General features: G+C 49.2%; 10 protein-coding genes across 20 annotated transcripts; 5 read left to right on the top strand and 5 right to left on the bottom strand.

The window, feature by feature from the left end:
• Nucleotides 1-206: 206 nt before the first annotated feature.
• FVEG_01458 (hypothetical protein) lies at nt 207-3,593 on the top strand. Of its 6 annotated transcripts, XM_018888440.1 has the most exons (4): nt 235-307; nt 409-585; nt 1,068-1,632; nt 1,689-3,593. In XM_018888440.1, the coding sequence occupies exons 3-4, from the start codon at nt 1,289-1,291 to the stop codon at nt 2,920-2,922; spliced, it is 1,578 nt and encodes a 525-aa protein (XP_018744352.1). In that variant the 5' UTR covers nt 235-307; nt 409-585; nt 1,068-1,288; the 3' UTR covers nt 2,923-3,593. The 6 variants fall into 6 exon arrangements, with proteins under 6 accessions (XP_018744347.1, XP_018744348.1, XP_018744350.1 ...); XM_018888436.1 differs by having other exon boundaries at nt 229-419; nt 475-1,632; XM_018888438.1 differs by having other exon boundaries at nt 229-783; nt 1,152-1,632.
• Nucleotides 3,321-8,981, bottom strand: FVEG_01459 (hypothetical protein). 5 transcript variants are annotated; one of them, XM_018888445.1, is made up of 4 exons: nt 6,838-7,021; nt 6,640-6,769; nt 5,402-6,561; nt 3,321-5,317 (listed from the first exon to the last, which is right to left on the bottom strand). In XM_018888445.1, the coding sequence occupies exons 1-4, from the start codon at nt 6,875-6,877 to the stop codon at nt 4,101-4,103; spliced, it is 2,547 nt and encodes an 848-aa protein (XP_018744357.1). In that variant the 5' UTR covers nt 6,878-7,021; the 3' UTR covers nt 3,321-4,100. The 5 variants fall into 5 exon arrangements, with proteins under 5 accessions (XP_018744357.1, XP_018744355.1, XP_018744354.1 ...); XM_018888443.1 differs by having other exon boundaries at nt 5,402-6,769; nt 6,838-8,981; XM_018888442.1 differs by having other exon boundaries at nt 3,321-6,561.
• FVEG_01460 (V-type H+-transporting ATPase subunit C) lies at nt 7,401-10,423 on the top strand. 2 transcript variants are annotated; one of them, XM_018888447.1, is made up of 5 exons: nt 7,401-8,135; nt 8,190-8,284; nt 8,336-8,427; nt 8,486-8,978; nt 9,028-10,423. In XM_018888447.1, the coding sequence occupies exons 1-5, from the start codon at nt 7,841-7,843 to the stop codon at nt 9,232-9,234; spliced, it is 1,182 nt and encodes a 393-aa protein (XP_018744359.1). In that variant the 5' UTR covers nt 7,401-7,840; the 3' UTR covers nt 9,235-10,423. The 2 variants fall into 2 exon arrangements, with proteins under 2 accessions (XP_018744359.1, XP_018744358.1); XM_018888446.1 differs by having other exon boundaries at nt 7,452-8,135; nt 8,486-10,423.
• On the bottom strand, nt 9,164-10,586 carry FVEG_01461 (adenylyl-sulfate kinase). The gene is made up of 2 exons (XM_018888448.1): nt 10,238-10,586; nt 9,164-10,048 (listed from the first exon to the last, which is right to left on the bottom strand). Exons 1-2 carry the CDS (start codon nt 10,243-10,245, stop codon nt 9,433-9,435), a joined length of 624 nt encoding a protein of 207 aa, XP_018744360.1. The 5' UTR covers nt 10,246-10,586; the 3' UTR covers nt 9,164-9,432.
• A 531-nt stretch (nt 10,587-11,117) lies between these two features.
• On the bottom strand, nt 11,118-12,047 carry FVEG_01462 (hypothetical protein; the record flags this gene model as incomplete). Its single annotated transcript, XM_018888449.1, has 4 exons — nt 11,118-11,138; nt 11,196-11,512; nt 11,565-11,897; nt 11,960-12,047. The coding sequence occupies 4 exons, from the start codon at nt 12,045-12,047 to the stop codon at nt 11,118-11,120; spliced, it is 759 nt and encodes a 252-aa protein (XP_018744361.1).
• A 666-nt stretch (nt 12,048-12,713) lies between these two features.
• FVEG_01463 (hypothetical protein) lies at nt 12,714-13,314 on the top strand (the record flags this gene model as incomplete). Its single annotated transcript, XM_018888450.1, has 4 exons — nt 12,714-12,716; nt 12,768-12,891; nt 12,949-12,977; nt 13,027-13,314. 4 exons carry the CDS (start codon nt 12,714-12,716, stop codon nt 13,312-13,314), a joined length of 444 nt encoding a protein of 147 aa, XP_018744362.1.
• Nucleotides 13,032-16,714, bottom strand: FVEG_01464 (hypothetical protein). The gene is made up of 4 exons (XM_018888451.1): nt 16,055-16,714; nt 14,837-16,002; nt 14,292-14,769; nt 13,032-14,238 (listed from the first exon to the last, which is right to left on the bottom strand). Exons 1-4 carry the CDS (start codon nt 16,652-16,654, stop codon nt 13,486-13,488), a joined length of 2,997 nt encoding a protein of 998 aa, XP_018744363.1. The 5' UTR covers nt 16,655-16,714; the 3' UTR covers nt 13,032-13,485.
• A 223-nt stretch (nt 16,715-16,937) lies between these two features.
• FVEG_01465 (prolyl-tRNA synthetase) lies at nt 16,938-19,011 on the top strand (the record flags this gene model as incomplete). Its single annotated transcript, XM_018888452.1, has 6 exons — nt 16,938-17,109; nt 17,161-17,201; nt 17,258-17,348; nt 17,400-17,482; nt 17,530-17,659; nt 17,711-19,011. The coding sequence occupies 6 exons, from the start codon at nt 16,938-16,940 to the stop codon at nt 19,009-19,011; spliced, it is 1,818 nt and encodes a 605-aa protein (XP_018744364.1).
• A 418-nt stretch (nt 19,012-19,429) lies between these two features.
• FVEG_01466 (prefoldin, alpha subunit) lies at nt 19,430-20,145 on the top strand (the record flags this gene model as incomplete). Its single annotated transcript, XM_018888453.1, has 5 exons — nt 19,430-19,456; nt 19,516-19,677; nt 19,758-19,867; nt 19,921-20,038; nt 20,093-20,145. Exons 1-5 carry the CDS (start codon nt 19,435-19,437, stop codon nt 20,143-20,145), a joined length of 465 nt encoding a protein of 154 aa, XP_018744365.1. The 5' UTR covers nt 19,430-19,434.
• On the bottom strand, nt 19,987-22,437 carry FVEG_01467 (hypothetical protein). Its single transcript, XM_018888454.1, has 5 exons — nt 22,382-22,437; nt 21,708-22,334; nt 21,100-21,647; nt 20,812-21,048; nt 19,987-20,752 (listed from the first exon to the last, which is right to left on the bottom strand). Exons 2-5 carry the CDS (start codon nt 21,912-21,914, stop codon nt 20,263-20,265), a joined length of 1,482 nt encoding a protein of 493 aa, XP_018744366.1. The 5' UTR covers nt 21,915-22,334; nt 22,382-22,437; the 3' UTR covers nt 19,987-20,262.
• Between the last annotated feature and the right edge of the window lie 388 nt (nt 22,438-22,825).

Below are 22,825 nucleotides of genomic sequence, written 5' to 3'. Positions count from 1 at the left end.
TGCCATGGAGTGTCCTCTCCACAGTTTGGCCGGCCAAACGCCGCTTGAGGCGAACCAAACGCTTGCTTTTTTGGCACCTTGGGCGGCCAGGAGGTGCGCTAGATGTCCCCGATTGTCACTGCGATGTGCTGTATTGACCTAAACTGATGAGCCGTCAATCAAAAGAACACCCCACTATATTAAACGGTCGGTCCGTTCCCCCTCGCCAGTCAGTTACCTTTTCAAGATGATGGTCTGGTGCTGGCCAAATTCTTCATTTCGTTCTGTAGGGTGACAAGATCCTCCATTCAATTCTAGGTATTTACTAGTAGGCTCTTTCTTTTCATTTTAGCCCAGCCGATCGGTGCACTCACTTGACGATATGGGATGTATCTTATCAGTCAATCTTCTAAACCTTCCCTACTTTAGCAGGAACCCAGGTAATACCCAGAACGGGAAGTATCCAGATATTTGGGACGTTCACACCAAATCCAGCCTTTCTTTTTAAACAATCGTCTCGACATGGGAAAAGAGTGCAGTCTCAATACGAACTACTAGGTTTCTGGCCAGAAAGCTTGATTCTCATCCAGTAGGCATCTATCATAGGTATGTAGTGGTTCACTCTTGCTATTCGTCCCCATTCAAGATAGCACCTGTCTCTACTCTGTTCAGAGAGAATCATTATCGTCCCGTCTGTGGAGTCGCGACCAATTTAAACTCACACCTCTTACTACGAGGGGGAAAAATAAAATGCTCCACCTCACACCCCCTCCACGTCGTTCCATTCTCCCCCGGATTTGTACCGTACGTACCCAAGTATCCTTGTACCTGGAAGTCCCCTTCCTTGTATAGCCCAGCTAAGTAGTCATCACTACGCTCTCTCGCTCTTTCCTTGTACCATTACCCTTCCCACTTTCCCGTTTATCCCGCGCAGTTCGTTCTATCCAAACCAACACGAAACACCACAACCTCGCCTTTCACGATATCGACCGACTGCTTGCCCTTCGTTTTTCTTATCATCAGCCTTTTTCTTTGACGTCTGGCCCTTGAACTCAATTTACCTGTGCCTCCGGATCTCCGGTCCGTAGTTTTCGGCGTTCCCGATCCCTCCGTCTCGCCAAACCGCTCTTCCTCTCGCCATGTCGAGTATATTCTCATTCAGTGCGCAATAGAGACGGACGTCTGTAGCCATTTAGGTCCGCTCAGCAAAGGCGACACCGTCCTTTCTAATACGTCGCGGCCCTTGCGCCCTCTCGTCGATAGCGTCCAACGTCGAACGTCGCTCGTTTTCTCTTCGACGCCCATCACCATGGCCCATCATCAAGCGCGGACGATGGCTATGGATCCGCCACATATCACTGAATTTGCTTCTGAGCGTTACTTCGAAAAGCTAAGCCAGCTCAATGCACATCAACATCAGCACCAACCTCCTCCGATTCGAGATAATCTAGATTCCTCCACGTCGCCCTCGAGATTTATTCTGCCTCTACGAGAAACAAAAACCGTCGATGTTGAACCTTCAAGGCCCCTTGACCAGAAGCGTGATAAGTCAAGGTTTTTCGGCCTTCGCTCCAAGGTCTCGATACTCCACTCTAAATCGAATGTCCCGTCTGGTCATGCGCCTCGAGTGTCTGTAGAAACGCCGCAAAAAAGGTAATGCTCTTTTGGCATAATGATTATTCTTTCACTTTGCTGACCGGTGAAATTAGTGCTAGCTTCGATCAGCTCTTCCTAGGACTTCCCAACGAATTACAGATTCAAATCATTTCTGCCCTCCCACTAACCGACGTCCTGAACCTCCGACTTGCCTCCAAATCGTGGCATACTCTCGTCACTTTCAACGAAAATACTATCGCTCGATATCATCTCGAAAATCATATTCCCGCCTACGCCTCCCGCCTATACCCTATCACAGACCCGAGCGAGATCAACTTCCAACATTTATGCGGGATATGGCATCGATTACACGTCGCTGCCAAGCTAGCCTTTCTAATGTGTGAATGGATCACAAAAGATATCTTCCTTCGCCAGACTGAAGCTCAACGACTTGCATTTGCACCCCAGAACGAGCGCATGCGACGACGCCTAATACCTCTTCTATTTACCATATTCCACTTCTTCGAGACGTACCGGAAATTGTACCTAAAGCGTATGGCTGAGAACGGAGGAAAAGGATTGAGAAGGGAACCTTATACTTTGAACCCTATTGAAGCTGAAATCATGAGCATGTACGACGACCAAACCTTATTAAGAGTCCACGAAGTCTTTCCCCTTGTAATATCATCGTTCTGTCGGAGACTCCGCCCACCGACATATGTTGGTAGAGTCGAGCGATCACTTCGTGGTTATATTCGGGAGAAACCGTCTGATGATATGCATGTTGCAATTTTGTGCATTGGTGGACTCCGACAAGTGGAAAGGCTATGGGAAATTAAGGGCTACAACAGCAGGCGTGGCGCTGTTGACACATGGTTCAATGCTCTCACGAAAGAGGCGCCATCTACTGAACAGCCAGCATCGAAGCCGAAACGAGGTCTTTTCGGACGCAAAAAATCCACTAGTGAAGCTCGATCGTCTGGCACTGTATTGAACAAGGTCCGGAGTTCTGGCTCAATAGATGGAAATATGGATTGGGAGACCAATCTTGTCTTCAACACGAGCTTATCTGCTGGGGCTCCCATGTCACCTCTTACTTCGCAACAGGCTCAGGCATTGCTCAGCGACCTTCCAGTACTGCAACAGATCTGGCTCACAACAGCCGAAGCTTTGATCCTTCAGCGTCGGGTTGTCGAGCGTCCACAGGATATCAAACGCAACCAACAGGTCATGCTGGATTTGATCAGTGAAGATGGACTGGTAGAAGAGGACGAATGGTGGTACGGCCGCAGCATTCCCGATTCTGTGCGGCCTCCCGTCGGTGTCACTGATGACGATGCGGATTAAACGGCAGCAGTTTCACTATATCTTGGGCATTCTTCGTTTGTTATGTTGCTGTTGGCGAGCGTGTTGAGAAGTTATACCATTACTTCTGCTTGTCGTTTTACCTGTGTACATGCATGTGTCAAAGACCGGGGTTTTGAGCATTTGAACGGCGTTTTTATCGGTTGCGGAGAAAAGGGCTACTGCGTTGCCGAAGGTGGTATTGGATGGGAGCACTGGCTATACATATTGATACCGATTGTCTATACGACATTATATTTTCATTGTATTTCACCACTTTCTTCTCAACCTGGAACCTAGGCCGAGTGTCTTGATGGCTCAAAGGGCTTTCATTTCCCTCAATAGTGAAATTGACTTCCACATCCCACTGTGTGCACTAGCCTCAGAGCGTCAACTTGGCGTGGCTTTTTATTCACTCAAATCACAGTATATTTATTATCCAAGAAGCCTCTACTTTGATAGGAGGCGGGGAGTTTATTTCAAACATGCTAAAAAGAGAAAGAATACGACGATCTGAGCATCAGATCAACCACCAGCCTGTGTAGCGCGGGTTTGTCTTCCCGTGTGATCTTGCTTATAAGCGATGTAAAATCCGCGAACACAAACATAATGACTTAGCCAAACTCCGCGGAAATCCAGCCTTTCCTCTGATGATGCCTCCAGTACTTGAATACACAATTTTCTTTGCTTAGTATCCACACAAGTAATACTCACCTTACGCTCGTCCTCTTGCGCAAACATTCCGGTGTCCGTGTCATGATATGTAGGACGTGTATACTTGAGCCGTCCTGCCGCTCAAGAGTAGAAGAGGTCAAATCACATGGAATCAGTCGGCTTGGGCCACCTAATTCTGCTCCTTGATGCCTTTTCATATTCTCACACTCTCTTCATAGTGCAAATACTTGGCTACGTATATGAATTTCGGCTAGTGTATTGCCAAAGCATGGATCGCTTCTGGGTTGCTTCGCTGCGCCAGAGTCGCTGTGATGGTGCGTTCGGAGGTTCAACCTCTGAAAGCTGGGAACTCAAGACATGTTTGCTACAGGCGCCAATGCAGTTTCAGGAGGCTTGGAGGGGGTTCCGTCCATACTTGTGATTTGTGCTGGCTCTTCTAAGCGGTGATGCGACTCAAAATGGCCCGTATTTGCCAAGGGTGTTGTCCCGGTTGAACGAAGGAGGCCCTATTGCCTGTGTCGAGGAACTAGGGGTCGACTGTCAAGCCTTTGGGCTTGCTGATGGGAGCTTGAACCCGCTGTCAGGGGAAAAGGGCATGCAGCAGAATGTCCTGATTTATTCGACAAGTGTCGTTGCTGTCGTTGGTACAAATCCACCACGGTTACTTTTTGGAGAACATCCTCCGGAGCCACGAGGCCACGGCTATGTGGCTGAGTATTCACTGGAGAGGATAGACTCGTTGGATGGATCGACTGTTCGGATCTCAAATCTTGTGATGAATGATGCCGAGGCTGGTGCTTGCGTTGAACTTGGGCGCCTTGATCTGCTTGGGTCTGGTAAGACTCATCAAATTGCTTGAGTCCTCGATCCTGCTGGTACAGATGAGATGGACTTTGTGGCACTTGCTGGCTCAAACTATCCCCAATCACAATTGCCTGTACCCCGGAGGCGAATGTGTCCGATATGGACGGTGCGTGTCTGGTAGTGGCACTTGAACGAAAAGCTAAAGCCTCTGCATCGGCTGATTGCGAACATCTTCTGCTAGTGCCAAGGTTTCTTGGATCTGTCTCCTGAGACACACGAAGACGCTTGGCTTGTGTCTCGTGAGGTGGATTGGTGATCAGGCCCGCGGTCCTGGGGGATGTTTGGGGAATATCGATCACTCGAGTCTTGGTGCAAGGACCTTCTTGTGAATTCTTTCTCTTTTTTGAAGAAACTAGGTCAGCGTCCTGAGGGTGGCTGGGTGGCCCCTGGGATCCCTGTATGATAACAGAACTGCCAGCGGCTGTTGGCGTTTTGTTCTCTTGCGTGCAGCCAGGCGAGCCAGTTGCGTCACCTTGCATTATGCTGGCCGCTTCTCCAGTAGGATAGGGCAACTCTGGGAGAGAAAATGTGGTTCGAAGAGCACGGCCTGTCTCGTTCACATAGCTTGAATCAGGCGTGGATATTAGGGAGTTATACATGCTTTCCCTCGTGGTTGGCTTATGAGATTGAGGCCTTGACTCCCTAAGATGAGAGTTCGTTGGGTTGAATGAGGAAGAAGCAGGCTTGGCAGGCAGTAGCCTGGGCTTGTTCCTTGACCCTTTAGGCCGACCACGAGGCCTGCCCGTACTCTTCGTGCGTGTTGATGTTGTAACCGAAGAATTTGGCATGATCAGTGTAGAGCCGCCAGTTGATTCAGCGGGTGTCATCGATGGACCCGAGGTGGTTCTTCGGTCTTCCCCTGAAACATTTATCAATCTAGGGGTGATTGAGGGAGCGGCTGCTATAGAAATACGGCCCTTCGTAACACGGGGAAGTAGCTTACTCGAGATTTGGTTGTTAGAAGCACACGGTAGAGGCGTATATAAGCGTGTATTATTTGTAACAGACTCTGGTGGTGCATTCGAGCATTTGACAAGTTTCGAACGCGGCGTATGATCCGTTTCACTGGGCCTCATAGCCAGGGGAACGAAGGCAGTACGTTTAGGACGTAGGTCTGCGTTTACTATCCTTTTCGTACTCCCCTTGGGCCTACCTCGTGGTCTCCCTGTTGAGGGTTTCGATGGCCTTTTGGTAGTGCTGTTTTCAGCAAAGTTTGGAGGGAAGATTTCCGAAATCCACGAAATAAAGAGATCGCCCGAGCTTTTCTTCGAGCCGCTCTTAGAGGACTCCCCATGAGGAGATGGGGGCTGCCGAGTGGCCCCACCGAACTGAGTAAGGGCACTGCAAAGCGTTTCTACGACTGTACTTGGGTGCAACTTTCGCAAGAGTTCAAGAAGTCGATATCTCTCTGCTCTGACCTCTTCCGGTGAAAGAATTGTTGTCAAGAGCTTCGTAATGGCAGGCTGTTCTCTGTTAGCCTCCTGTGTGGGATCTACTGGAGCGGCAATTTCGTTCGACTGGTTCATGCTGACGTCCTGTGCCGAGTTCGAATCTAACAATGGAGCGTCCTCTTGTTCATGGTCGACCCCGGGTGTGACGTCTCCTTTAGTTGATTCTGCTAGAATTTCTCTTTCAACATTTTCCATGCTATCTGGTTCCGTCAATGGATTCTCTTCGAGCCTTGCGCTGGCTTGTGCAGATCCCGTCTCTGCTCGCCGCTCTTCATATGGCACAACAGTTCCGCGGGGTGGAGGCTGAGAAAGTGGCCCGTGAATGTCTGCAGTTACTGAAGGGGGATTTGAGAGAGATTGTGGAAGATTCCGAGGAGCCGCTGTGTGTGGTGGCCGCGGTCTCCTTGGATAGCGATACCCTTGAGCACTCGCAAGTTTGGCAGCAGCAGCAGTTCGTTCACTTGTAAGCTTGGCCGCAAGGTCGCGCTCCGTTATTTGCGGCTTCTGGATGTGCATATGCATAACACTGAAGTTACCTTGCTTCATGTTCGTCCTGCCCTTAAGCTTGCTTGGCACCGCGGTCCTGATACGACCATCGCGATATGGGTTGAGACTAGCAGCCGGCACTTTGTCCTCCTGCGGGGGACCAGGGCTAGATGAAACAGTTATCCCATGATCTGGAGCATGGAATGGCTTCATCTGGAGATCAAACAAGGCATTGCCTACTTGCCAATCTGATCTGGTGGCTCTTTGTCCAGGTGTCGACGCTGTACTGGACGAGGCACACGGGCTAGGACCTAGGGCATGAGTAGTGTCGGGAGTGAGGATGGTCGAATCGGGCACAATGGCATGTCGAGGCGCTGTGAATTGCCTGTGAGCCTAGGTATACATTTACTACATTCGACAAATTGTTTCGAACAACACGTACATCCTTCTGAGACCATGACGTCTGGATGAGGCTGGGTCATAATACGCTATTGACCTCAGTAGCGATTTTACAGTGAACTTTTCGGGCAACAGTCATCTGTGCAGGGCTCACGCGACTTCGATGATGCGCAAGTCGATGGTTCTTACATCGAGGTTTGTGGTGCTGTTGCAGCTCGAATTCCGTGTTAGTGACTGGAATCACTTGGCTTGGTCTGCGCTGTGCTTGTACTGGTAGGCAGTCTACAGCCCCCGTGATCAAAGGTCGTCCAGTAGTGGGGACCCCATGAACATCAGATGCGGCGGCAGTTACACTCAATAATTCGCGAACACGTTGTCTTCTTGTCTTGAACTAGACCTAGGTACTCTTTAGTGCGATATACGCTGGGTGCCGTTGACAATGACCTTCGGGTCTTATACATAAGTGATGCGATACATTGACTGATGATCGTGAATAACATTACGTACCAAGTGAAGTGGTTACCTACTCTAGTATGTATGTAGGTATGCGAGGGACCTAGGTATTTTCGATCGGGGTATGAGACTATCGAGGTGGGCAGCCACAAACAGTCGTCATACCTAACCTCACTAGCCACAGATCCACAACTGACTCCTGATCCTAAATGGCAACTGCTACTCCGTAAGGTACGGAGTAAGGTAGTAAGATATTCATGGCAGCTCCCACTGCCTTGTGTTAAGTAGTGTAGTACTAGCAACTCCAGCAACACTCTCGCCCTATAAACGCAACGTAACGCGATACGACCCAACCTCGCCCTCGCTCTCGCCCTCGCCCTCGTTCTATCCGTTTCAACAGCAAGACTTCAACCGAGAGCCATTTATCGATCGATGAACCCGTGAGCTTGACTCGCGAGTAAAGCCATAGCTTTCACCGTGTGGAGCTGCCCGCGTTCTTCGCTGGTGTCACACTCATCAAACCGACAGTCTATCTTGCAGATATTCTCGACATAATTCATCCATCGAATATCTTGTAGCTTGAGCCTTCCATAATGTCGACGAAATACGCATTCCTATCTTTGCCCCAGGGCGTCTTTGACTCGAGCGATCGCGATGATGCCATATCATCATTGCGCGGGACCATCTCGTCCGACAATGGGTCCGTTCTGCCTTTCAACATCCCCGACTTCAAGATCGGCACTCTGGATGCCCTGGTGCAACAGGCAGATGAGCTTACCAAGCTCGAGGCGTCATGCCAGGCTGTTGTGTCCAAGGTCGCCGATTCTCTGAAGAATGTGCTCGAGGGTGACGAAGATCGTATCGCCCAGTATAAGATGGTCAACGATAGTCAGTCGCGTACACTTGTTTTGAGACCGGATAGTCGCTAATCACTCACATCAGAACCCACTGATCAATACGTGAGCACTTTCAGCTGGAACAAAATCCGATATCGAGCCGACAAGTCTCTTGCAGAACTTATCAGCACTTTGCAAAAGGCGCGTTAATCCACCAACCTCAGTCCTAGGCTCCAACTAACATGCCCTCAGGAATTAGCTAACGTTGATACCGACGTTAAGACAAAGTTTAATCAGTATAACTCTGTCAAGACAAACCTTGCGGCTCTGCAGCGCCGCCAGACGTGAGTATTTTCCGCTGATCCAAAATACAATCCTCAGATCATTGACAGTCTCAATCAGCGGCAACCTCTCTACCAAGTCCTTGACCCCCATTGTCGACCCGAAACTTCTTGTGCAGGATTCTGAGTACATCGAGACACACCTCATTGTTGTTCCTGGCAATGCAAAGAAGGATTTCATTAAGGAGTATGAGACAATATCACCCATGGTTGTGCCACGCTCGGCTGTCGAGGTGGCCAAGGATGACGAGTTTGTTCTCTTTGCTGTGGCGACATTTAAGAAGCATAGCGCCGAATTCCTCGCCAAGTGCCGAGAACAGAAGTGGACGCCCCGTCAGTACAAGTACGTTGAGGGTGGTCGACAAGAAGAGCAAAGGGAGCTCGATCGAGTCACCAATGAAGAGCGCAAGGTTTGTGGCGAGGCTCTGCGTATGGGACGTACGGGATGGAGTGAAAGTGTCATGATCTGGATACATGTTATGACATTAAGGGTCTTTGTTGAGGCAGTGCTTCGCTATGGCCTGCCTCTAGATTACGTATCGGTCCTAGTCAAGGTGAGCCTATCGAATGTGTCCCAATTCACATCACTGATCACATTCGCAGACTACATCCAAGCTGGCGCCCAAGGTCAAGGCTGCACTGGACTTAAGCTACTCGTTCCTGGGCGGCAATGCCTTTGGACGGGACAAGCGAGGCAAGATTACCAAGGACGACGCTGCGCTGAGCTCGGAGATGGCAGCCGCTGGTTTTCAGACTGGCGAGGGACACGAATACACGGCATACGTATACTACGAGATCGAGTTTCCTTAGCGAATGGCGCGGCTGGAAGGTTGGCGAAAGGAAGACAAGCTGAGAAAGAAGAACGATAGAACTAGTCGCCTGCATGCAAGAAACGCCTATATTCTACCCTATCATTATGCCTCTTGAGTGACGACGGCCGGTGTCGCATGGCACTAATATCCGATCTACCTCTTTTTAAAGTGCGAAAGACAATTATGGATTTTGTGCCTATTTCTTATTGAGATAACCCTTCTCACTGAGCCACTGAACGATCTGAGCAACACACTCCTCAACTGAGCTCTCGTGAGTCTTGATAGTGATCTCGGCGTTCTCGGGCTCCTCGTAAGGAGCAGAAATGCCAGTGAAATCCTTGATCTCACCAGCGCGAGCCTTCTTGTAAAGACCCTTGGGATCACGCTGCTCGGCAACTTCGAGGGGCACATCAACGTAGACTTCGATAAAGGGGATTGGCTCATCGCCGCCCTGTGTGGCTTGCTCGTGCAGATCACGGGCGACCTTGCGATCAGCTCTGTAGGGAGAGATAAAAGAGGTAATGGCGATGGTGGATGAGTCCGCGAAGAGCTTGGCAACTTCGGAGATGCGGCGAATGTTCTCGTTTCGGTCAGCCTCTGAGAAGCCAAGGTCCTTGTTCAGTCCGAAGCGGACATTGTCGCCGTCTAGACGGTAGGCAGCGACGCCGAGGTGAAGGAGATGCTGCTCAAGCGCAGTGGCGACAGTGGACTTGCCAGAAGCAGAGAGACCGGTCAGCCAGATGGTGAGACCGCGCTGTCCACGGGTCTCGTTACGCTCCTTGCGCGACAAGGAAGGGTGCCAGGTGATGTTGCTGTGAAGCGCGTTATTAGTTAGCGATACCTCTGGTGTTGAAGTGGGATGGATGTATGTAGAGCGAAGTATGGATGGCGGGGTAATGAATAGATTTGGAGACTTGGAGACAAGATTCAGAAGCCAGATAGTAAGGTAGGCACAGCGAGGACAGGCAGTGCACGAGATGAGCGGTTTGCCTTTTACTTACGTAGCCATTGTGCAAGCAAGATATATTGAGATGGATATTAGACAGTGAAGAAAGGAAGAGGAAAAAAAGAAGAGTTTCCAATCGGTGGAGGGTGAGTGAGAATGGCAGTCTACTAATGTAGATATTACGGAGTAAGGTACTGAGGTTCCTAGAGTACCTACCAAATCGACCAGAACCTACCTACCTAAGTACTACCTTGACCTAATAATAGTGATTTCTGACGCCAATTGCGACCTCACGACCTTGATGATAAAATTTTATACCATCTTTCTAGCTATACGCCTACATGATTCGCTCCAGGAACCTCCCTATGTGATGTAGTAATTGCCCGTAACTTGCCCTGGCAATGTCGTGATCGGGCCATCGGGCGGCAGAAGCCACTGCTACAGACTCCCCGGAGGCCCACCTTTATAAGTGTATAATCAGCCTATGAGAACTCATATTGAGGATGGCGACATCAGAGGCCTTTCCGTCCCATACAAGCCTATTCGTTAAGTGGCCGGCGCGGGTCCAGACTCCACAGCGTCTGCCCGATGCGCCGGAAGTCGGCCCGCGAAAAGGGAAAAGACAAAAAAAAAAAAAGAAAAAAAAAAGAAAAAAAAGACCAACTTCAAACAGGGAATTTCATGTTATTTCTATATAATAATAATACATGGCAGATAAATCGATAGGCCACGCTCTATCGAGTCTCCCCAAAGGAAACGCTCTATTTGTAATTAGAATGTGTTCTTGTAAAATGCTCTGTCGTCCATCATTTATGTTACCTGCCGACTGCGAGGTTCCTCGTCTACCGCAACACAATCTATATACAATGCACCTGTCACTCCCGTCGCTCGCTCAAAGAAATAAAAAGTTATCGTAGCACGTGTCGTCTATTCGTTTAACCAATTTTAGGCATCATCTACAAGGCGCATTAGAACATCTCCAGAATATCGGTATCACACGATATATGACTTACCGCAGCATACTTGGGCGAGATGAATAGTGCTTGCGCTTCGGCCACTATCGTCGGCTTCTCGCCAGGCTCGGCCAGTAATTCGATATGGCCCCTAACCCAGGCCTTGCGGCCTTCCACCTTGTATGTCTCCGCTCGAAGAACCAAAAAGCTTCCCGCTGGGGTGGGTTTGCGATAGTCGACATTGAGGTTTGCTGTAACTGCAATGTTATGGGGCAGCGCACCGAAGGAGCAACGTCCGAGACCCTCATCCAGCATAGTCGCCAGGAGACCACCATGTACAATACCAGGATGGCCGCACAGGTCGTCACCGACATATGCTATAGACACGAGTTGTTTGCCCTTGGGCGCCATCCAGGCGTACGGTGGTACTGGCATTTTCCCCTCGCCGATGAGCGCTCCTCCTGTCAGGCTCCGACTTCGGTATGATCCGGGCATTTTCATGTGTGGGCCGTGATTCGGTGAGTTCGGGGTTGGCGCGGAGCTCTGCAACGAGCGGATGTTTGTTGATCGTCTCTTCCACCATCTTCGCCTCTTCGTGGTTAGCGACAAATCGCCGCAGGCTCTCTTCGTCTGAGTGGAAGCCTAAGCCGTTCGAATGCATCGTGTACCATGTTCCAAAACCGCCTGCTGTGCTTGCGCCTACGCCAGCGAGCAACATACCTGCTGCTCTCTTGAAAGCACCACCAGCGGCTGCTGTGGCTGCTATAAGTCAGATTTGTCAGTCTATCTTGCGGGTATAAGTGCTTTGAGGGGCGCAGGCACACCTCCAGTCGCATAACTGCGGGACTGCGTAGGACGAGCAAAACGTTTGCAAGCTTGCGCTGCCAGACGTCCACTTTGTTTAGAAAACATGGCGAATCTGTTGTTCTAGAGAGTGAACTCTGATAAAGAAGCAAAGGCGAGATTAAAGACAAAGAAAAGACAAAAAAAAAAAAGAGAGAAAAAAGAAGTAGAACTTGAGAAATGCGCCGCCTCGGCTTTCGATTCGATTTAAGGTTGTCTTGATTAACGGCGTTCCCGCCTTGCCTCGGATAGGAGGGTTGGTCTCGGCGTTTATTATGCACTTAAACGATAGCCAACGTTGTTCCTGGGTAGATACCTACCCACCTATCGTGGAACGGTGGAAAGCTGTACTACATACATATACGTACTAGGGATAGAGGTAGGTAGTTTAGCCTGCTGAAACCTACCTTATGCGCCAAGTTGGCACGACCCTGATGATCGCGGCAAGATGTCGGGTCCCAACTGCCATGGAGCCATGTGCTGGGACCCCTAGCACCTGTGACGTGAGTCTCATCCAACCAGAGTAGCTCGACGAGCTTGTGAGACATGGTTTGTAGGAGACGATCAAAGGCCGCTGACGACATGTATGCTTGCTTGGGCGTTTTATTCCTTGTTCGTGTAACCTGCCGTAGGCAGTATTTAAAGTGTGTGCATCTCCGTTCACCGTTGTCATCGAGTTCCTCACTCACTATCCACTTTCAAATCACTTAGAACTCACGAGACATCTTGCTCACAATGGTGAGATTGTCGAACTTGGTTGGCAAACTTGATATTAACTCTTTGATCCAGGCGACCGCTGAAACTGTAGATTTGGGCCCTGTTCACCCTCCCAAGGAGGACTCCATTACAGCCTTGGAACAGATCCTCCCCGAGCTCAAGAAGGCTCTTGTTCATCTCCGCCACGACTATAATAGTAAGTCGATATGAGCCTACCTCCGATTGGATCTAAAGTTAACCCCCCCCCTTTTAGAGCACGAACCAGAGTACTTTGCAGCAGCTGTAAGTTCAATCGAATCTTTCTCGGCTTACCATGGCTTATAAGATATAGGAACACCTCTCAGACCAAGACCTTGTCGGTTTCAGCGCTGATGACTTCGAAGCTGTCCGTGTCGCTACATCAGCCTACGGTATCCATTTGTTCGGCAAGCTTCGCATTCCCGCTTTGCCTGACCCTTCAGGCCCATCTTATATTCACTTCCGTGTCTTCATTGGCGGTGGTGATGAGCCCCCCAAGCTCCATAGCATTCACACCGAGGAGCGCGAGGATTCAAGTGGCGGAAAGACCTACAGAGCAATTTTCACCAAGAATGATGAGCTTGAGTGGTTTGATACCTGATTGAGACAAACAACGAGAGATTTATTTTATGTGACATATTGTCTAGCATGCCAGTGTGCGTATTTCTTTCAGATGTGCCTTTTTGACTCCTGCACCAACATGTGTATTGTACCACCAAAATATTAAAACATGGGTCCAGCTTCATCATGTCCTCGCAATTGATAAGTTCTCCTACATATCCTCCTCTCCGGCCAAGAGCTCGGCATAATCGTCCACCGAGGCGAACATGGGAAGATCCTTGAGCTTTCTGCGCTTCGATTTCGTCTTCTCGCTTGCTGCCTCCTTGACCTCGAATCCCTCCTCATCCTCGCTTATCAAAGCACCACCCATCTCCTCATCGGACCCCTCGATATCCACACTCATGTCGTCGTCATCCTCGCCCAACTCGCCATCCAAGGACAATGCTTGCGAGTCATCGTCCGATGCCATTTCCGAGTCGTCGAGGTCGAAGCCCACATCAGAGCCGTCGTCATCAGGGTCAACGCCAGGTTGTGTAGACACCAGTGCCTTCCAAACTTCGTCTTCTTGCTCATCGTCAGATTCGACGTTTCCTGCAGCATTCTTCTTGCCCTCCTTGCCCTCCTTGTCAACCTGCTGGAAGTACTGGTGGAAGAAGATGTCCTCCGCAGGAACATCTTCCGCTTTCTTCTTCCAGAATGCGGATGAGTTCACAGACGACACGGCACCTCCAGCTCCACGGCTGCCGAGCCAGATGTCGCCAGCGTCCTTGGTAGCCCGTAGAGGCTGCATGATGGAAACGCCCTTGGCTGAATCGGTGACCTTGGCGTTTCGGTAGACGAACTTGTCCAAGAAGCGAATGAGTGAATGGCTATCAAGGTCCGGCTTCAATGACTTCTTATTGCGCTCCAATATCGACAACGCATAGACTGTAACCGACGGATGGTAGTGACACTGAAGAGGAACCTGAATATAGTCAGTATGATGGCACTGAGTGGAGACAACAAACTGTAACATACCATCTCCCACAAGCAGCTACGGTTGGCGTTGCTGTACTCGGGATCTCTCTTTCGACCATCGTATCGTTGCTTCTCATTCGCGGGCTCATCGTCAAAGATGGACTCCTCAGGCTCTTCTAATAAAGTCGAAAGATCAGGGAAACTCTCGCGTAGGTGCCCGACAAGATAAAGAAGTCCACATATAAATGAGGGTTGATGAAGGCCAGAAATCTGGAGCATACGCTTGGCAAAGGCCTTGACCCGGCGACTATCAACATCGTTTTTGAGCGCGCGCAGAAGAAGGTTCAAGTAAAGTGCCTGCTTCGAGGAGTTCACCAGTCGAGGATCAAGTAGGGACTCGTACAAGGTCCTATAAAATCTGTCGTTTGCAAGACTTCTTGATGAAGATATTTGTTGAATCAAGAGAAGTGCCTGGATTCCAGTGTTGAAGTTACCTGAATGGGCAATCTTGAATAGTGTGTCTAGGTGAGATTCCATGCTGTTGTAGTGTCAGTGTTACGTGTCTACAACAAGATATGCTGAAAGAAACATAGAAGCGCACATACATAGCATCGTTGCCAACCATGAATGGAGCTGCGCGATTGACTCCCGTCAAGATGGCAGATACAAGCTTATCAGCAGCCTCAGTTTCGGGCTCAGAAGCTGAGGGCTTTGCTGGCTTACCACCTCGCGGTCTCTGAGGTCGTCGTCCGGTATTCCGTTTAACATCACCTTTGCTATCGTCATCTTTGCCTGGCTTCGAGTCCGTTGGCGCAGTGATGCCTAGACTTCCAGTCTTCAAAATGATAGTAAAAAGGTCAAAGTAAATTCGCATCAGGGCCTCAGCTAATGAAGGCTCCTTGTTGCTAAGTATTGTCTGGTTCAGGGTGTTGATGGCATAATACTTTGATCGGTGGTCCTGAGATGGATGCAGAAGGATATCCTGTTCAATAGTCCGGACAATGATAGGTTTCATTCCAGGATGTGAATTCTGCAGCTGGAGAATGAGGTACGACGCCCGAGAAGAGATTTTACGATCTCGGTCACCCAACTTGTTCACAAGCAATCTGAGGAGGTTAGATTCTTGCTCGGGCTTCTCCTTGAGGAGGCCATAGACAAAATCGAGTGCTCGAGTACGTGAATACTCAATCTCATCTGAGCACCAGGATTCGAGCAGTTGAATGAGTCGAAAGTAAGTCGCCTTCAGCCAATCCTCGTATATCCAAGCAATCAAGTGGGCGGGCGTGATCTTACCAGGCAACGCGTTACCAGGGGCCCAAGGCTTTCCAGGATTTCGCTGCAAAGTTCCAACAAGCCCTGGCTGATCGTGGAAAGCTCGAAGACGACGGTCAGCAGGGAGCAATGTGCCGGGGCCAAGCAAATCAACCAGCGCGCCAATGGCACCAAGGGCCTGTCCTCGACTTTTCTTGGAGGCCAGGCTCATAAGAGCATCAAAAGCCCTGATGTTATGAACCGGAGATTCTTGAACGGCAAGAGTGAGAGCAGACACCTTGTCGCTAAGCGTGCCTGAAGTCATGATTGTTGACAAGAACTTGTGAGAAGATTGAGCAAAGACGCTAGTTCTGTATTTGGTTGCGTCCTCCTCCAGAAGTGCCTGAGCGTGCTGTTTCAGAGCATCCAGAGCGGCTCTGGGCGGAGTTGGCTCGTCAGTAGTTGGTGCAGGAAGTTTGCGTAGCTCAGAATCATGCCAGTCTGCTCGAGGCTCAAAGGCCTGTCTTACTGTTAGCGGTCAGAAAACCCACCTTGGAAATCGTTCAACCTACCATGTTGCCTTTCTTTTGGGTGGGTTCCTTGGGTGCCACGGCCTGTTCCCGTTCACTAACGTCATCTACGTCATCTTCAGCATCGTCGTCCTCTTCAGCATGTTCGTCCTCTTCAGCATCGTCGTCCTCTTCAGCATCATCGTCCTCTTCCTCTTCCTCTTCCTCGTCCTCGTCCTCCTGGTCGCTGGCTTCACTCATTTCAACCTCTGCAAATCCAAGTTGTTTGGAGAAAGCGGCCAGCTCATCCTTAAGGCTCTTATCGACAGCTCTAGAATCCTTAGGGCCCTGAGAGTACTCTTCGTCGTCAGAATCAACATCTTGAATAAGCGCCAGGTCGCTCTCATCGCCACCGAGGGCCTTAATCTCTTCTAATAGAGTCTTTTCGTCGATCTTTCCGCTCTTCTCACCGGATGAGCCCTCGGAATTTCGCTGTCTCTTGTGATGTTGTTCGCTGTTAGCCTTGGTCGGAGGTTGCTTTCGTTTGCCAAGCTTTTTGTCGATTGTAGACGTCAGATTATCCAGTGCACTATTGTCAAAGTTTGGGCCCTTGGAAGAGCTTCGAGGGCCTTTGCCTTTCGTTTTCTTAGAAGGCTTCGCCATGTTGTCAAAGCCGGTTTGCTGAATGAAGTTCTCAGATGGAATCTCTTAAATGGAAATGGATCTCAGAAACCTCCAACTTTTTTTTTTTTGGCATGACATTTTTCCGAGTGCCCCACCTCCACCTTCCGGGCGTCTAGCGCGTTTACAGGCGCTAATGCAGGATGACTAACATGATAGCAATTAGACGGAGGGCCTTCCGATTGTTGAAATACTATCAAAAGAGGACCTGATCTCATAAAAGTCGTATGTGTTAAGACCTCTTGCCGTATCAGTTTTCAAAATCATGATAGGAAAAAGCATTGCTCGTATAGGTGGCTCCCTTATTCAAAGAGGCCCCTGGGGTGTCCAGCTGCGTGCCTTGTCAGGCACAAGTTTAGCAAGAACCGACTCACAACGGTCTACCCTGTCGACAATATGGGTGCCAACCGGGGGTATCACTGCTAATGAAGATGAGTGTGAGTTAATTATGTTTCCATTGAATCTATTATGAGCTAATCAAATTTCAGTTGGCCATGGAAAACTCGTTCGCGGTGGTTTCCTCCGGCAGGTCGGTAGATTAGCCCGAGTCGCCAAATCATGACTTGGGTGTTAATGCATCAGCAGGCTCACTCTGGTATTTTTCAGCTTCTCCCTCTAGGCCTCCGTGTTCAGGATAAGATAGAAAAGCTGATCGATAAACATATGCACTCAGTTGGTTAGTACGATTCCAGCAACTTAGCATATGTCATTAAAAAGTTATCCATAGGTGCATCGAGATTATCTCTGTCAACCATTTCATCAGAAGAACTGTGGCGAAAGAGTGATCGTCTTGAATCTGTTGCGCCGGAGGTAAGAGCCTAGAGTTTTGATGAAGCGGTATGGGCTGACTCATTCAGCTTTTCCGACTCAAAGATCGTAAAGATACTCCGCTGATATTGTCGCCCACACACGAGGAGGAGATCACCACGCTTGTCGCCGGAATCGTCAATTCATACAAGGACCTCCCAATCCGACTTTACCAGATCAGTTCGCATTTATATCTCCAACATTGATGCTAAACCTACTGACGTTTCCCAGCCCGAAAATACCGTGATGAGCGTCGCCCTCGCCACGGTCTTCTGCGCTCACGGGAGTTCCTGATGAAGGATCTCTACACTTTCGACCTCACAACACTTGAGGCTGTGGAGACTTATCGTCAAGTGTCTGCAGCATACCGCGCCTTCTTTGATGAGCTAAAACTCCCATATCTTGTGGCTGAGGCAAGCTCTGGTGATATGGGCGGTGACTTGAGCCATGAATATCACTTGCCGAGTTCTGTCGGAGAAGATACCGTGGTAAATTGTGACTCTTGTGGCTATACGGCTAACGACGAAGTCGCTGCTCTCCGGCCCCCCTCTCCGGCATATGATAGTTCGGAGAGCCCTCCGGCGTCCAACTTCCGTGTTTGGCGAGGCATTTCTAAGGACCGAAAAACCTTGATCAATGCTTGGTATCCTCGACCATCGGGGACCTCTGCAGAAAGTGGTCTCAATCTTCATGCTGTCAAATCAGCTGTCCCTGAGCTGGATGCCACTATTGAGGATCCGTTGCCACTTTGGGGAGTATCATTGGAGAGCGGAACGACAAAAGTGATCAATGTTGTTGATGGAAGACTTGTACCGGCATTTGAAAGGGTTCGCGACCAGTTGCCGTTGTTACCCAAAGATCTTCAACGATTCCAAGCTGAGTATTCAACAATTGGCAGTACAGCCTCTGGTGGCGGGCTGAATTTGGCACGTATCATTGATGGCGATGCCTGCCCTCGATGTGAAGATGGCGCATTAAAAATCCATCGTGCTTTAGAATGCGGCCACACATTCCAACTTGGAACTCGCTATTCAGTACCACTCGATGCCTGTGTCACTTTACCACGCTCGGGGATTCCGGCGACAGCTGCGGAAGAGGGACTGGCCCCAGGGAGTCGCATTCCTCTACAAATGGGCTGCCATGGCGTTGGCATTTCGAGAATCTTTGGTGCTGTTGCAGAGATTCTCGCGGACGAGCAAGGACTGAATTGGCCCCGAGCCATTGCACCGTTTGAGGTTGCGATCATATCTACACCAGACTTAGCCGAAGACTCTCTGAGAATTTACGACTTGCTTGCCGCGGGCGACAATTCGCGTAATAGCTTGGACGTTGTTCTCGATGATCGCCAGCGTTCATTTGTCTGGAAGATGAAAGATGCCGATATAGTAGGGTTTCCTGTCTTGGTTATCATGGGAAGATCTTTCAAAGAGAATGGAACTTGCGAGGTTCAATGCAGACGACTTTCGATCAAGGAAACTGTAAAGGTTGACGCTCTGCCAGAATTCATCTCAAATTTATTGAATCAGCTGTAAGGGATGGACCTGAGTTAGTATCACATAACTACTACATTCGAAGCGAATGTATAACAAACAAAGCACAGTTCATAGCAACACAGATCGATAAAATCAAACAAGTCAAGAGAGAAAAGAATTAACTAAAATGTAAGCATCAGGGTAAAACAATGGAAGAGAAGGCCACTAAATACTTCAGTACCTACCTGCCTAAGATCATAATGCAGCTACCTACTAGATTAGGTGCCTTACAGGTTAGTAGCAAGGAGGTGTGCGGGCAAAATCAATCAGCGACAGTGCCTATAGCACCCCCGTTAGTAGAATTCAACAACCCCACGTCATTTTATTGCTCAAGCGAGACCTTGGAGGGGCATTCAAAGGCACCTCGAAGCAATTCACGACAACTCCTGCCTGCCCGCCGCTACTTCAGTATACACCGAAAAGATGACTGGAAGACAAGAAACCAGTAAAGCTACCCAGTAACTCATTCTGAATATCCATTTGCTGACTCTACTGGCGCTATAGTCAACCTCGATACGCTAGAGCCCCAGCAGCTTGCCCAAGTCAAGAAGCAGCTTGATGAAGAGCTCGAGCACTTGACGACGTCGTTCGCACAACTCCATGCCGCCCAGAACAAGTTTAAAGACTGCCTCCAATGCGTGAAAAGCCGCGCTGCCGCTCCCGAAGGTACATAATTCACCTGCTTAGCCGCTTCCCACTCAGCGCACTGTCTCGCTTCCTGAATAGCACCTGACATGCTCCACCAGGATCCAACTCTGTACTGGTTCCTCTCACCAACTCACTCTACGTTCGTGGTGAGCTCACAGATGCCGATACTGTATTGGTGGATGTAGGCACTGGATTCTTGGTTGAAAAGGTATTTGTGATCCTGGCAAGCTCGGAACTGTTCACTGATTGACCACCATACAGAAACTCAAGTCGGCCGAAAAGTTCTACGAGAGCAAGGTTGAGGAGCTGGGAAATAACCTGAAAGATCTCGAGGTTATTGTCCAACGGAAGCAGACAAATGCACGAACGATTGAAGAAGGTATGTTTTTCTCGCAGCCTCTACTAGGAGCAAGGCTAATATGACCCCTAACAGTTTTGAGACAAAAGATCATGGCTGGCCAAGGGCAAGGCGATCAACAGGCCTGAAAGGCAGAATTGAAAACTTCTCATCATTCTAAGCACCATTAAGATTAGCCAGACGCCAGTTTAGTAGGTATCATCCGGTGATTCCCCAAGCGGCGCAGCATCACCTTTGCGTACCTGCTATGACAAGGCAGTACCAGCATGCACGCTGTTCAGGAGGGCTTGGACCTCCATAATGGTCCGCAAGAAGCATTTGAGCCTCGACTGGAGATCACCACCTTCCTCCCAAATATTCTCGAGCCCCTCCCCCCAGTCCTTTCGGCCACCACTGTAGTAGTTCAGACTTTCCTCCCAGTGGGGGGCGTATAATTCAACACCCCAAGTACTATTTTGCTGCCCAATCGTACGAGATCCCTTTAGAGTCTTGGTGATGTTGATCTTGAGGACATAGGGGGATTCTTTGAATGGAATGATTGCCCAAGATCTTGCCTGAATTTCAGTGAATTGTTCATCGGGGATCGCAAGTTTACTTGTGTCGACATTTGGCAAAGGGAGAATGGTGCCCTCGTCTGGCTTGAAGACAACCGATATTCTCTTTGCAAGATCTCTAAACTCTGTTGGGACGTCCACTTTGTCCCAAGCATCCATTCGAATGTTCCAATCGTGTTCCCTGTAAGTGCAAGCAAGACATGAGTAAATGGGATTTTTCCTTCTTGGAATAATACGTACATGTCAGGAGCAGCAGTCGTCCAACTCCAACGTGCCCGGGTCTCTGGCCTCGTAGCGCGGACCATTGCTAGTTGCGTAAGTTGGGGGTTGTAGTCGGCCTCAGTCTTGATTTGCAGACTGTTAGCCACTACAACCACTTCACAACCTCGCCTCATGTCCTTTATGTTCTTGCAGATGCCTGCCTCTGGGCATGAGATATACTGCAAGAGTTTCTCCGCCTCGTGAGCGTCTCCAAGCCTATTGCGTGTCAGATATAGTGATACGATTTGAGTAGATAGCCTCGCTCACCTGGTTACCATTGAGGCTCCTCCACGACTGGGATACATGTTCATAAGTGTGGTGAAATGGTCGAATGTGATTTCATCTTCTGTACCTCTCGGTCTCTTGGCAATGATAAGGTGCCCGAAACTGACTCGCAAGCCCATGGTCTTATTCAGTGTCATGAGGCCTTCCGCCGAGGATGCCAGGTCCGACACTAGTCTTGGCAGATGTTCATCCATTGAAGAGACCTTAGTGATAGGATTCGAGGTTTTAGAAAGAAATGATGGGCGAGCTCCAAGTTTCAACTGAATCATGTCAGTGGCGGCCGCTTTAGTTGGCCTCTGTATAAGAAAGCGCGTGGGAGAACTGTCGTTAGATAGACGCATGTCCCGAATTCTCCAGTTGACCGCTTCAAACGCCTTCTGGAGGCGATGGACAGAATCGCAGTGCATTTCGAGAACATTTGGCACATCCCGCGTGATATAGACTCGATACTTTTTGCGTATATCGTCGAGTGCCGCGGGTTCATCCAACGCAACAGGTAGCAAGTGTTGCCCTGGAAGTGCAAGGCTCGCCTTCAAGTTTCGTCAGATGTTGTCAAATAAACTTGGAAGTGAATTCGAGAGGATCCTTACCTGTACTAGATATTTTCCTGGCGGTGGGCGGCCAAGGTGTTCAGCATCCTCGGCTTTCCGGATCTTGTCTTCTCTACCTTGGTAAATGTTCTTCGCTGTCTTCAACTTCTCATTTTTCGTCGACGCAAACTTGAGCGCCTTTGAGAGAGAAGTTGGAGGCATGAGGTCACCTCTACCCGAGGGGACTCCTCCCCTGCCCTGATACATAACGTCACGTAGCACCGGTACCCAAGAGAGAACAGAGAAGAATGAGCTTGTGACAAGCAGACGATGTTTATCTTTATCCGAGACTCAGGCCGGAGATATTGAGGCGACTGAAAGCGATGGGGAATTCTTGCGTTGGGGAGAGTTGAGAAGGCGGAAGGGGTGGGAGAAGAGGTGCATTGGAAACAGCCCAGTGAATCACAGCCGGGCGACCGCCTTAGGTAAGGGAGGTACCTTCGGGATGAAGCAAACAGTTTTACAGGTATTTGTTTGAGCGTAAAGCTGATACTGCCACCTTATTGGCAAAACATGGTTGCTCTTTCTCGTTTGCTATCCTGCATCCTGCATGGCACTTGCGCAGCTTTCAGCTCACAGGTGTTTGTCCACCTCACGTCGTAGGTAATGATATATAGTAGGCTAAGTCTAATTAATGTTAGTAATTAGGAGTAGACGCGTGGCATGCACCTCACGTAGCCTAAAGCTTCTCTTGAATTCCACGAGGTGTCTGAGTTAGTACAATGGATATAGGTAAGAGTAAGGATAGTGTATTGACCAGCCGGAGTAAGAAGAAGTTATTTAGAATTGAATATACTATTACTTATTAAGATCAAAGAATACTTTAGTTCTAGTAGTATTATTAAGGTGGAAGAGTAAGATATAGATTAGAATTCCCTATAATTCCTTTCAAATCTGTTTTTTAGGTATGATTTTGTTGCGCAAAGGCAGCAATAATGCGACCATGAAGGTAAGGCACAGTATCAAGATTCTCCACTACCTACCTAGGTAGTACTTAACCCACCTAAACCTACCTAGGTACGTATGCTCAACATAGGTATACTCCGTACCTTAGTATCTGGCTACTTATACACCCCCGATATATGCATAGCCCATAGCAACCAATTATTTGTTCCTTA

Source organism: Fusarium verticillioides, chromosome 1 (assembly GCF_000149555.1).
Source record: "Fusarium verticillioides 7600 chromosome 1, whole genome shotgun sequence".
In the NCBI taxonomy this organism is placed as follows: domain Eukaryota; kingdom Fungi; phylum Ascomycota; class Sordariomycetes; order Hypocreales; family Nectriaceae; genus Fusarium; species Fusarium verticillioides.
Note: the sequence above shows the minus strand (reverse complement) of the source record. Positions and strands in the feature narration are given on the sequence as shown.

Bases quoted from the DNA above. Each gene is read 5' to 3' on its own strand.
- FVEG_01458 (XM_018888435.1), top strand. From the start codon at position 1,289: ATGGCCCATCATCAAGCGCGGACGATGGCTATGGATCCGCCACATATC. The intron at 1,633-1,688 runs GTAATGCTCTTT...CGGTGAAATTAG, and splicing joins GTAGAAACGCCGCAAAAAAG to TGCTAGCTTCGATCAGCTCT.
- FVEG_01459 (XM_018888441.1), bottom strand. From the start codon at position 6,877: ATGACCCAGCCTCATCCAGACGTCATGGTCTCAGAAGGAT. The intron at 6,770-6,837 runs GTACGTGTTGTT...GGCAATTCACAG, and splicing joins CGTCATGGTCTCAGAAGGAT to CGCCTCGACATGCCATTGTG.
- FVEG_01460 (XM_018888446.1), top strand. From the start codon at position 7,841: ATGTCGACGAAATACGCATTCCTATCTTTGCCCCAGGGCGTCTTTGAC. The intron at 8,285-8,335 runs GCGCGTTAATCC...ACATGCCCTCAG, and splicing joins TTATCAGCACTTTGCAAAAG to GAATTAGCTAACGTTGATAC. The intron at 8,428-8,485 runs GTGAGTATTTTC...AGTCTCAATCAG, and splicing joins GCTCTGCAGCGCCGCCAGAC to CGGCAACCTCTCTACCAAGT.
- FVEG_01464 (XM_018888451.1), bottom strand. From the start codon at position 16,654: ATGGCGAAGCCTTCTAAGAAAACGAAAGGCAAAGGCCCTCGAAGCTCT. The intron at 14,770-14,836 runs GTATGTGCGCTT...ACACTACAACAG, and splicing joins ATGGTTGGCAACGATGCTAT to CATGGAATCTCACCTAGACA. The intron at 14,239-14,291 runs GTATGTTACAGT...GACTATATTCAG, and splicing joins GTAGCTGCTTGTGGGAGATG to GTTCCTCTTCAGTGTCACTA.
- FVEG_01467 (XM_018888454.1), bottom strand. From the start codon at position 21,914: ATGTATCAGGGCAGGGGAGGAGTCCCCTCGGGTAGAGGTGACCTCATG. The intron at 21,648-21,707 runs GTAAGGATCCTC...CGAAACTTGAAG, and splicing joins CAGGAAAATATCTAGTACAG to GCGAGCCTTGCACTTCCAGG. The intron at 20,753-20,811 runs GTACGTATTATT...TTGCACTTACAG, and splicing joins ACGACTGCTGCTCCTGACAT to GGAACACGATTGGAACATTC.